Source organism: Sycon ciliatum, chromosome 4 (genome assembly GCF_964019385.1).
Source record: "Sycon ciliatum chromosome 4, ocSycCili1.1, whole genome shotgun sequence".
In the NCBI taxonomy this organism is placed as follows: Eukaryota; Metazoa; Porifera; class Calcarea; order Leucosolenida; family Sycettidae; genus Sycon; species Sycon ciliatum.
The window spans coordinates 269155-282049 of record NC_088646.1 but is presented as its reverse complement, the minus strand read 5'-3'; the positions used below and the strand labels follow the sequence as shown (position 1 = coordinate 282049).

General features: G+C 44.9%; 1 protein-coding gene across 1 annotated transcript; it reads right to left on the bottom strand.

Moving 5' to 3' along the window:
• Positions 1–138: 138 nt before the first annotated feature.
• LOC135813750 (protein ABHD18-like) lies at positions 139–12810 on the bottom strand. The gene is made up of 13 exons (XM_065326757.1): positions 12532–12810; positions 11009–11135; positions 8641–8725; positions 8266–8366; positions 6410–6491; positions 4973–5054; positions 4654–4681; positions 4126–4264; positions 3282–3371; positions 2332–2448; positions 1865–2150; positions 1437–1503; positions 139–930 (listed from the first exon to the last, which is right to left on the bottom strand). Exons 2-13 carry the CDS (start codon positions 11098–11100, stop codon positions 888–890), a joined length of 1212 nt encoding a protein of 403 aa, XP_065182829.1. The 5' UTR covers positions 11101–11135; positions 12532–12810; the 3' UTR covers positions 139–887.
• Positions 12811–12895: the final 85 nt, after the last annotated feature.

The window sequence follows — 12895 nt, the reverse complement described above, 5'->3', positions numbered from 1 at the left end:
TTGTGCAGCATTTACTGATGCGAAATGGTAGATGGCGCATGACGCAGGCGAACGGATTTCATTGAGCAGCACTGCAAATGTATCCAGAGTACATGACTGCACACCGTTGCTTATGCACCACAAGTTACACCCAAGGAGTAAGCTGATTTGACAGACTTGTACCACATCATGTATCACGATGGAGATAAACTGGATTTTAAATATGTTACACGTAGTTGAAGTACTACTGTCATCTTCAGTACCGACTGTTTTCTAAATTTGACACAGCTAGGCTATACAGCCAAGTACACGCAGTATGCATAGGGCTGGTAGGTTAAAGTTAAGATTTGAAAATAAATAAAAAGAGAAATGTTGTAATAACTATTAATGGTAGCTACGGCACTGATCAAATTTAGAATACTCTTGACAGTACAGTTGGGTAAATTAGAAAACATGAGTGTACCAGTAGACAACATGTGTACCAGTAGGCGCTAAAATTTCTCATTGCCGCTATTTGCTGGCATACAAAAACAGTCAGAGGTCCAAGTTCAAATATCCATTTAGACTTCTCAACTGCCCTCTCAAGTTGCTGGCAATGCTGGCAACTACATAAGAATATTGATAACCCAGGCTAGGCTGCAGTGCAGGAGCGCCTGCAATCACACATTTCAACTCCATATCCTTGCGTACGGCACCAAGTACACGAGCTGGTCTTGAGGTAGTCAAGCACAGCACGGCATGGCTGAGGTAGCAAGGCATGGCCTGTGGTGGTAGAGCAGGGCCTGGCCAGTTTTCCTGCAGCAATAGGGGTCTGTCTGTCATATACTTCCAGTATTGATGTGCCCATGGAAGCAAGCAACTTACAGACGCTAAACATGACCATTGTCATTGATGTGTAGTGGTGACCATCAAGAGCCATCAAAACTGTCAAACGCATCTGAAATGGCTTTCCTGTAAACAACAACAACAACAACAACAACAACAACAACAACAACAACAACAACAACAACAACAACAACAACAACAGCAACAACAGCAGCAGCAGCAGCAGCAGCAGCAGCAGCAGCAGCAACAACAACACAGTTACATAGAAACAATGAATGTCCTGAGACACACACAAACAACAGCAGATGTCCTGAGACACAAAAAGAAGAGCAGGAGATTAAAATGTTCAGGAACCATAATGTCCCGTAATTGGACAGCGGTACGGTAAATCCTCCGCACCCGCCATAATTTCTGTTGCACAAACAGTGCTGGATCAATAAAGTTAATGGGGAGCTATTGACTTGTAGAAGGTGTAGAAAGGCCAGGCCAGGCCAGGCCAGGGTACTGGGAGCACTCCGCTAGAGTAAGAACACTTGGAGACTGCTCAAAGTACACGTGCTCACATTGTATCGGACAACGTGAGAGAATATGATCGTTATGTAGGATGAGATATCTAAGAGTACAGCCGTTACCTGAACTCGTCCAACTTCAAGATGCATGAGGATACATGGCCACCAGATGTATATCTTGTCTCACAGTCTGAAAGAAACACACCAACACATGATACACTGTAAAATGTGTGGATACACATCCCATGGTGGGAGTAAAACATAGTTGACATAGTTTAAATAGCATTTTTTACCGTTCAGCCGAACTTCGACCATCGGCCTGTACCGTTTTTTTGTGTGTTTCAAGACATGATTAGCATTTCGGTTTCTGAAACAACGATCGGCTTGCGACGTCACCCTAATTTGAATCTTACCGTTTCGTTCCCCTGGGAAACAGAGCCTTCTATTGTCAAAAGTACTCGAAGCGATACCAAACCAACGGTATTTTTCGGCCAAGATACAGAAAAAACATACAGCTTGCTCACATTGAGAGGTCTTGCATTTTTACTCACCATTCCAGATGTCAGAAAGTTGACCGGGATAGCGTGGTATATACTCGTCATCCTTGGCTAAGACATTGATAATACGGGAGCCACTGACGGGCACTTGCATACGCTGAAGGTGCGACACTTCATCCATCAACCAGCGCATGAAATCAAAGCTATCGCCGAAACTCTGCCTCAGCTGCGCAATGTCGGGGTTGTGGAGATGAGACGGAATTTCAAAGTGAGCCGGTACGCTAATGTTGCTGTGTGGATTTGCACTGTCATCGTACTCAAACCCGGTCTCTGATCGCAGCTACAAGAAACACAGACAAACACACCACGAGCAGCAAGCATCCTTCGTTACAGAAGAGAATTCAAACTTCACATAGCATCTGTAACAGGGCGTCACACCTCACCCTTACCCACATAACTGATATCACAACACACATACACAGAAGCACAGTGGTATCATGGTAAATTCAAGCAATGCGCACCTGAACACCATCCACTTGCTGCATAAGATGAGCAGCCAGGTGCTGAATACCACGCAAGCGATACGACTGCAAATCTTCTTCTAATTTGGACCATTTACAAGCTCTGGCCAGCACACCCTGCATAGACACAAGAAATAGGAACACCAGTGCAACATGACTAATTGTTAACACCAGTGCAGGTTGTTTAAAGTACAAACATCAATAACAATGAGTTGAGGCAATCTCAGGTACCATTGGAATTGAAAAACAAGTCAATACACTGCTTTGTACTGACAGCTATAACGCTGGGTAGCTATCGCCATCGCCATCGCCATCGCCACTGCTGCCAATACACTAGCACAGTCCCAGCCACTGCTGCCAATACACTAGCACAGGAACAGCCACTGCTGCCAATACACTAGCACAGTCCCAGCCACTGCTGCCAATACACTAGCACAGTCCCAGCCACTGCTGCCAATACACTAGCACAGGAACAGCCACTGCTGCCAATACACTAGCACAGGAACAGTCCCAACAGGCACATTACTATTTCCAAAGAAAAAAAAAGGATAAAAATCAGAGTACTGGAGAGTTAAAAAAAGGATAGAAATCAGAGTACTGGAGAGTAAAAAAAAGGATAGAAATCAGAGTACTGGAGAGTAAAAAAAAGGATAGAAATCACAGTACTGGAGAGTAAAAAAAAGGATAGAAATCAGAGTACTGGAGAGTAAGCTAGCTTATCTACAAAGTGAAGGCATTTGAAGGACATGCGTAAAGTGCTAGATAAAGGGCCTGGGTGGCTATGGTAACTATGGGCGTGCAAGTAGCTACCCAGGCGAACGTAACAAAAGGCGAGTACGGTGCATGCAAGCCAGCAGGAAAAGGCTGCAGGAGGAGGCAATGTACGGGAGAAGGTACCTAACAATAGTATACTGGGGAAGTACGTAGTTATCCTCAGTATATCCTCTCACCTGAGTGAAGATGGAGGCACCGGAGAGACCGTTTAAACACGGAACGATAACAAGAGGCTTGTGCCACATCAGACCAGCTAATGCTGCATTCTGCAGAGGAAACAACAAGCCAAATAGCAAGTCAGCACACACATAGCTGGGCGTAGCGTTGATCAATACTATAGCAAGCAACCACATGTGGATACAACAACATAACTATTGTGAGGAGAGAGAGAGAGAGAGAGAGAGAGAGAGAGAGAGAGAGAGAGAGAGAGAGAGAGAGAGCTGATCTGAGGTCCTTCCAAATTTCAGTGAAAGTCGGAGCTTCTCTTCTCAGAGAAACAACAGCGTCCACGTGGATACTGCCGCTTATGCAGCTTTACATTAGCAGCTCTGCACTTAAACAAAAACAAAAACTTCGCGCTTTCCCCAAGGAGAACTATTTCAGCAGTTGCCACTGCTTACGTGTAGGTATAGAGAGGATAAGGCAATCAGTAGAAGGCATACTCACGGCACAATCAGTAGAAGGCATACTCACGGCACAATCAGTAGAAGGCATACTCACGGCACAATCACTCCACAACACAAACAATGTTCCAATACACATTACTTCACAACACACGTACAATGTCCCAGCACATCACTTCACAACACACATGCAATATCCCAGCACATATCTTTTCACATTTCACTTCACAGCACACGTGAGAGTTTGGCTGCAGACATGCTAAATAAACATGCAAACAAGTACATGAGTGAGCCATGCTGAACATGCACACACTTACATGTACATGAGTGAGCCATGCTGAACATGCACACACTTACAAGTACATGAGTGAGACATGCTGAACATGCACACACTTACATGCCCTCCTAGAGATATACCACTAACACCGAGTGGACCGTAACCCAGCCGTTCACAATGCCGCAGCAGCACTAGCGACTCCACTGTCAACGTTCCACCAAGTACAAACAGATCATTTACATGAAGAAGACCTGACCGCCTGCATGGAATAAACAAGACAAGATCATTGTCTGCATGCATTCTACATGTAGCATACAGACTCCCAGACGTCCCCATGGCATCAAGCTGGCATCGTGTGTGTGATACATGTAGGTGATTAGCAATGCTCATACAACATCCAGGTTATTAGTATTACATGTAGACTGATCATACATCCAGGTTATTAGTATTACATGTAGACTGATCATACATCCAGGTTATTAGTATTACATGTAGACTGATCATACATCCAGGTTATTAGTATTACATGTAGACTGATCATACATCCAGGTTATTAGTACTACATGTAGACTGATCATACATCCAGGTTATTAGTATTACATGTAGACTGATCTGACAGTCTCAGACAGTGCAAGTAGTGAGACTTACAATTGGCCGGGAGGTTTGCGAACTCCATGTATAACACAGCCAGGTCAAGGATCAATCAGAAATCAGCTCAACTACCCTGTATTGCCCTGTACGCCTGCACTGGTCAGCTCAACTACCCTGTACTGCCCTGTACGCCTGCACTGGTCTCAACTACCCTGTACTGCCCTGTACGCCTGCACTGGTCTCAATTACACAAGACTGACTTGTACATAGTAGCTAGCAGATCCGCAGCACAGCAGAAACTACAGAAGTGGCAGATCCGCAGCACAGTAGAAACTACACAAGTGGCAGTAATAGCTTGGCAAGAAAAGCAGGATATAGAATGGGTTCTCCACGATGATTGAGCCAATGCCTTTCTTCAGCAGTGGGTATGCTAGTTGCTGGCGCCGCCACAATGTACCCTGTAGAAGAAACACACGGAATACAATATACAAACATGTGATTGAGAAGTCCTGGCCAAAGAAATTCAACACCACAAAGGAGGCTTACACATTCGTCATAATGATTCCATTCACAAGCCTCTTATGTGCTGTGCGTGCAGGTATATGAAGTACCCACCTGAACAATGCTATGACCAGCAGCCACAGTTCACACAGGAGCCGCAATGGCTACATGGCCATAGCAGCTATGTAGCCACAGCACTCAGTCAGCAACTACAGTAGCCACAGCAGCCACTGTAGACTGTGTATGTGGTTAACTGTGGCAGCACAATAGCTGCAGGTCCAGTTCAGTATGACAGCATGCATGGTTAAGTACGACAACAGGTAGAGGCGACGGGTTGATACCGGAACGGCTTGACAGCCAAATTTGTATAGACCGATCATCTGCGTGGATTGTTCACTCGAAATATGTTTGTGGAAGGAAACTGGCATGTTGAAGTTTGCTCTGAGGCCAGAGTCAATCGAACTGAGCCACTCCTTTGTGTTGGCCCGTTGCCTCCAAGTTGCCCAATTTTTCGCTTCAAATCAGAGGTGGCTCCGAGCCGGAAAGGTTTTAGAGTGCACGTCAAATTCACTCTGAGTTCTGAAATTAGGTAATTGCTAACGCTCCACGACGGCCAGTACACAGTAACAATAAGCCTTGTGTGTGCTTCCATTGGTTTTCATTGGTATAAGGTGCTTCATTGGCGAGAGGCGAGCCGCTGTTTACCTGCGACAAGAAGTTGATTTTTCAAAAGACGTAAAACTCAAGTCGCAGTGCGAAGCAACACATCGAAACTCACCTGCTTGGTGTGGCGCTTCTGGTCATCGCAGAGCCATGAAATTTTGGCTCGGAGTAAAACACATCGTAGTCTCACTGTGACATATGTGTTCTAATCAAAATACCAAGAGAGAAAGTGAACATTGAGTCTGATCCGGTTTGCGACATATCTCCTATTCGAAACCGTCTCCTCTACAGTTCAGTACCACTACAAGTACGGTCATACCGTAATTCCGCGCATATAAGCCCACGGGCCTATATCCGGATATAAGCCCATGGGCTAATAAACAGACACAAATGCAACTCACGTGTCAAGTAGAATTTTTCACAAAATGGACTCTTCCTACCATGGTACAGCAGGTCAGTGCAGTTTACCAGTAGAGTATGGTAGACTGATCATGAGCATGGACTTGTACTTTTTCGTGAACCTTCAAAATTCGAATATTGGCCCATGGGCTAAAAAACGAACATGTTTTACTGGATATTTTATCCCCAAACTGCATTGTTTCACATGTAAGCCCATGGGCTTATATGCGCGGAATTACGGTATACTTACATGATCACCGGTTCCAGCTAAGTGAATACAAACTGGCTGACGACTGCTTGATGGCCACTGTTTGGGAGTGATAAGCTCAAAGCTATCAAAAACACACACACACACAATTCAATACAAAATTATGTCTATTGCAATGCCAGGGCTGGACCAACTGGACCGGTTCTGCCATGCCTGGCTCACTATACTAAAGTCCATGATGGTTTGGCAATATCGATGTAGGAAATGCTGTGATATTGCAGCTTTATGCGGTAAGGACAGCAGCGGCCAGCTCTGGATCAATACGGTCCTTTATTCCCGTAGCTATGCAGAAGACGTTACTTCAGTAACGTCTGGCGCTAGCCAGGGTCGACACAGCTTTAATTTGGTGTTTGTTTGTGTGTTTGTGTCACGCCTGGCGCTATCCCGTATCTGTCCCGTACCGTACCGTACCGTCAAACACAGCTGGCCACATACAGCTGGCCGCAATATTCAAATAGGGCTTTCACACGCAAGATCATAACGTGAAGCAACTTAGAAGAATGAGTATGAATGCGAAGTGTATGGGGGAATGCATGTAGGGCAATAGTTCGGGTTTGAATCCCAGGTAATGCCTGAAAAAATAGGAGAATTGAAAAATTTATAACATTCCTTTCCTTTTTTTGCCGTCATCAAGGCGGTAGACGGTGTCGTATTACCCTCAACCGTACCTGTCCCGTACCGTTCCGTACAATCAAAGACGGCGCGGCTGGCCACAATGCATATTCAAATAGGGCTTTTAAATACAAGATCATAACGTGAAGCAACTTGGAAGAATTAGTATGTATGCGAAGTGTATGGGGGGATGCATGCAGGGCGATAGTGCAGGTTCGAATCCCAGGTTATGTCCAAAAACAAAAAGTAGAAACTTATAAGAATTTATAACATCCCTTTGCTTTTTTGTCTAGGTCATCAAGGCAAAAAAGCATAGCGTAGGGCCCTGAGCTTCCAAGCTCTCTCGTTAGATTGCACTGTTCGACACCAAAGACAAACATTCGCCCACTGGCTATCTTACTCCATGTACTTGAAGTACTCAAGTTAGTTACGTGAAGTTAGTTACTGTACAAGCAGAAATATTCGTCTGGAATTTAATTTCGTCTTTTTCGTCCAAGGAGCTTTTGGACTAAATTAAATGCCTGACGAATATCGATTTGTTCAGCTTTTCAATACACTCTTATGATCCATGGACGAAATTTACAACCGGACGAACTCCCATTCTTTAGAGTTCGACGAAATTTTCTGCTCATACAGTAGTCAAAGTAAGTTACTTAGAAGCAGCACCTCCACTACTCTATAGAAAATGTATCGTGATAGCTTTGGTAAGACTCAAGCCGAGCGGAACTCGTCCGGCCCTGGCTAGACCCAAGTTTTGGCCACCGCTGTAACGTTACATGCATTTCATCGGCAAATAAGGCTATTCGTGGCCAAACTATGGTAATAGACAAAGACGTATGAAAGGCTAAGTCATGGCCAGACCAATCCAAAGCAGCTTCCATCCATCCTACCAGTGATTTTCAGCCCCATGGCCCAATGAGAGCTATGCCAGTATGTGCTAGACAGCATATAGGACACAGCACTGAGCTAGTCATTTCAATGTGCTGCTTAGTCATGGCACATGGAGCAACTTCTAACAGCTATTACCTACACACAATTGGGTGAACTCACCCATTCCACAATACTCTACACATTAGTAGTATTCAATACTAACAAACCTCATAAGCTGGTAAAGATGTAACAGTATGTAAAATAAAGTCCTAAAATTTTCTGCATGGATTTATTTGCCGCAAATCTTTCGGCCAATTTGAAAAAATCTAGCTGACGAAATTTTGCAAAGTACTCACTGGCAATTTTCACTCTCCTTTGGCAAGATACCTTCAGCAATGTGAACAATAGGAGACAGGAAATGACCAGACGTGATGGTATGGTCTGAGCGATTTTGCACCTGCCATCAGCAAATGCACGCACCCACACACACCCACACACACCCATACACGCGCATGCATGCACACCCACACACACCCATACACGCGCATGCATGCACACCCACGGTGAAGAGCATAATATAGCACGATGCAAGTCGTCCAATTATCATGACGGCAGTAATTTATACAAGCAATTTATCCACTGACACAGGCCTGATCAATATAAAAAGACACGCGGCACACCACATGAGTCACGGTGTATATCAAGTCCTAAATGACACTCATTTGTTGTACCTTTTCAATGATGATGGGTGTATCGTCTTTAACACGTGATGCACACTCCAATCTGTTACCAAGGACACGCCGGAACTTTATGAATCTGTACACACCAATGCATGTACAACAGGGAGAGAGAAAGATAACTTACTTTAACACAAGTTAGAGTTTCTGATTGACTACAGCAGAGCATGAAACTTGGAGTTAAAAATTTAAAATTAAGTTGCTCCCCCCCCTCTGTATGAGCCGCTTCCCCCCATGATGTTGACACTTCTCTGTTAGCAGGGTACTTCGCTTGCGTCATGGCAATGACTGAAGACTGCTGCCTAGTAGTCCTGTGGCAGCAGGATCTTCACCGACGGTAGAACAAGGTTCAGCTGTAGTTTGAAGCTCAGAGCTTTAAGCTAAGCATGATCCAGTCCAATGTAGTCTGAGGATCACATGCAAACATAAAACTCTGACTGGCAACTGAATACTTTATCTTGCCGTTCACACTTGATCTCTCTCTCTCTCTCTTGTCTCTCTCTCTCTCTCTTCCACAATGTCGTCGTTTTGTTCGTCTTTGTCTCAGTCTCTTCGTCTCCCCAATAAATGTTGTTCGACCTAACCTGTTCCCGTTGTCCGTTGTAATGTCTGGAGAATTGAGTGAAAGCTATACTTAACAATGGCGCCCAACATTTGCAAAGAACCTACGACCCTGAGATCCTTGTCCTCTACGTGACTTCTTACAAACCCATTCACTTTTGCCAGCCAATCAGTTTGCGTACCGGCCACAACACTCCACGGAAGATGCCTTGACCTTGGCCATGGACCGCTACCTGTCGTCAGCAGATCACCAGCTACATACTGGCGCAGTACTAGTGGACATGAGCAAGGCATTCGATAAAGTACGGCACCAGCTCATGATCCAAGATCTGTTTGCTTTGGGTGTATCTTCGACTGCATTGCGTTGGTTTGCGAGCTACTCCACGGATCATCGACAGAGAGTAGTTCTGGCGAGTGGGCAGTGCTCGGGCCTAACTGCATGCGAGTGTGGAGTCCCTCAGGGTAGTGCACTGGGTCCTTTGCTGTTTTCACTATATACCATGGACGTCCATAGCGTCACCAGCCCAGCACACTCCCAGTTGTTTGCGGATGACATCCTTCTCGACACCGCAAGCAGATCCGTAGCAACCCTAAATCAAGTCTTGACAGTTGCTGTGTCAAACTTGGCTGACTACCTACACGGGAAAGGCCTGGTTTTAAACCCCGACAAGACGCAGGTCTTAGCCATTGAGGCATCACGCCGTAGTACCCTGGAATTCAACGTTAACTGCAACGGGACGCCTCTCACCCAGACCACCACTGCTCGCTTTCTGGACCTACACATCGATTCTTGTCTTCGGTGGGACGCGCAGGTCTCCAGCATAGTACGTAAAACGTCCCAGAAGCTAACCACCCTGAGAACCATCCGCCCGTCGCTCCTCTTCTATTCTGCCCTTATACTTCCTGACATGCTTTATGGATCAAACGCGTTCTTCTCTGCACTCACGGCTCTGCAGCGGCACCGGCTCACTGTCCTCGACAAGCAATGTGTTCGCTGCGTGGCCAATCTGCCCTTCCCGTCCCATACCACTCCTATATACACTCGCCTTTCCCTGACCCCTGTAATTGAACGTGCCCAATGCAAACTCCGTTTCCTTATGCACCGTGTACACACCAGCAGCATCAGCCCTCTTCTGAAAGATAGAGTAGCCCTCCAACCTCCCAGTAACACCCGCAGCAATGACAATTGCAAATACGTTGTTCCGCTAACTCAGCGAACATCTGGCGACAGCCGACCATTGGTTTTCCGCCGTGAAGCTTTGGAACACCCTGCCACAGGAACTCACGTCCACTCGTCGTCCAACCCCGTTTAAAAGATTGCTGAAAGTGTTTTTCTACAGTTAATATGACCGAATAGTACCTCCCTCTGGCATAGGTCCTCATCTTCCTATTTATCTCTGATTGTTAATTCGCTTGAACTTGACTTGTAATTACCGGTACATATACTTCCTATTGACTGTTTTCTCATTTTCTCAAGTGCAGCTTTATCGAGCCACACTTTTTATTCTACTGAGTCGTCATCATAATATTGGGCATCAATGCCCGTTTGGTTTGCGATGTAAAATAAAACTTCAAACAAATACCGTGTACTGTCTACTGTGTAGCGTATGATCCTTTGCAGGATAGAGTCCACTGTATACCAGTACTAGTACTCTTTGGGTAAGCATTGCCTCCTGATGATGACATCATTGCATGAAGCTTGGAGTAGAGACATACTGATACTCACTGGACCCAATCACATGTACTGATATTGACCAAAGTGAATAACAATACATCTAGTAGCAACAACAATCACACGTACTGAAGTAGCTGATGTTCGGGGCCCCATCCATTTGTAAAGAATTTCGTGAAGACCACTTTGCGCAGCAGCTGATCCATGGACAGAGACACCATGATGAAAGTCGAAGTCAGGCCTCTCCTCTACGTACCTGTTCACATACACAAACAGATAGGTCATTAGTGGGTAGGTTGAGTTGTGTCACTAGTGGAATCTAGGCCCAAGTAGTACATGTATATGCAATGAGTGTGCTGAGAAAGCATTTCAGAAGAGATGGCATGTTGCTCAAGTCTGCCAACAGAACGCTAACACCAAGTCGTCACCGGATGAACTGGAACTGTTTTTGCCTGGACAATATGCACCGTTGAGATACTAACTGACTGTTAGTGCCTCAAGGTTCTCTGATCCATTACCGCAAAGTACGAGGTAATGTACATCCCTACCTCCAGTGTGGTCGGAAAAGAGGCTATCATGCACCGTTCTTGCCCTGTTGAACAGGCTTCAGTGTCGGCCATTTTGCACTCAAACAGGACTGTGTGGCTCTACGGTTGGTTGCACTCAGTGACCTAATCACTGGAATGCAGCACAATGGGAGATTGTCTTTGAATGAGAGTAGGACTTTGAAGGGAGTACGCGAAAAGCGGTGTGCCACAGGCTCTTCCGATCAAGACCATTTGACTCAATACCCCAAACTACTTCACGGACTCCAAAGTGTCTTTTCTTTTCACCTGAGTGCCCCTCTGGGCCTACATCACGTCTTTTAATCCAGATTCATGTCTGTAAGGTTGTAACCAGCCATAAGACTTTAGTACTGCACTTCCATTGGACATACCGCTGAGCACTACATACTCACAACTACATGTATTCTAGCACAATAGTCCACTAGCTTTGGGCCAAAACAATCTCATGAAAAAATTCCTGTAGGCATGATATGGGGCCAGTGGAATGGACCTTTTTTATTTAAATTATCTCACTTCTGGATGCTGTGCAATCTGCTTCTGATAGTGCAATGAGTGATATGCGAACTGTCATTATTATTACCGTAGTTCCGCGCATATAAGCCCATGGGCTAATATACGAAATAATGCATTTTCCGGGAAAAAAAGTCAGTAATAATGGTTCGTTTTTAGCCCTGGGCCTATATTCGAATTTTGAAGGCAGCTGGCACGCGAAAAAGTACAAGTCCGTGCGCGGTTGTCCGCCTACTGTAGGTACCGGTACTGGTAATGTAGTCGGCACTGACATGCTGTACTACGGTGTTTGGGTCTGTTTATTAGCCCATGGGCCTAAAAACGGATGTGGGCTTATATCCGGATATAGGCCCATGGGCTTATATGCGCGGAACTACGGTATATTATTATCAAGAGTACATAAACCATTATTTATGCACTCTTGTTATTATAATATACAAAGTACCTGGTTTTCACTGACACGTACCCAAACCACAATTTCTACAGCATGGACCATGTTACCATGGAGTTGTAGAGAATACTATACAAGTACACGCACATGTACAAGTCAAAAGGAAAAAAAAAGTTTTAACTCACAATTAGTGCGTCATCTGATCCGGCCAGAATACTGCAGAATTACATTGGCCATAATTCGAAAGCCATGTGGTGATCACTAAACTAATACTTTGTTCGTCAATGCAGAACGATCTTTCGCTATTATCAATAGCGTAATGAAACAGAATGAAAAGCGCAGTCTTATGACTAACAGTAAGAGTATGGGTTATAATTATACTTTTGCTAGTATTAGTACAGGCACAGCCAAAGATCAATTTTCCATTGAGTCATTCTCTCGCAGTTTGAATATCTGAAACTCGAAAAATACTCAATCTTCAAAAAATGTTCAATAATTTGTTGCATGCATTATAATTATTATCATGCATGATATGACCACCGCGCGCTA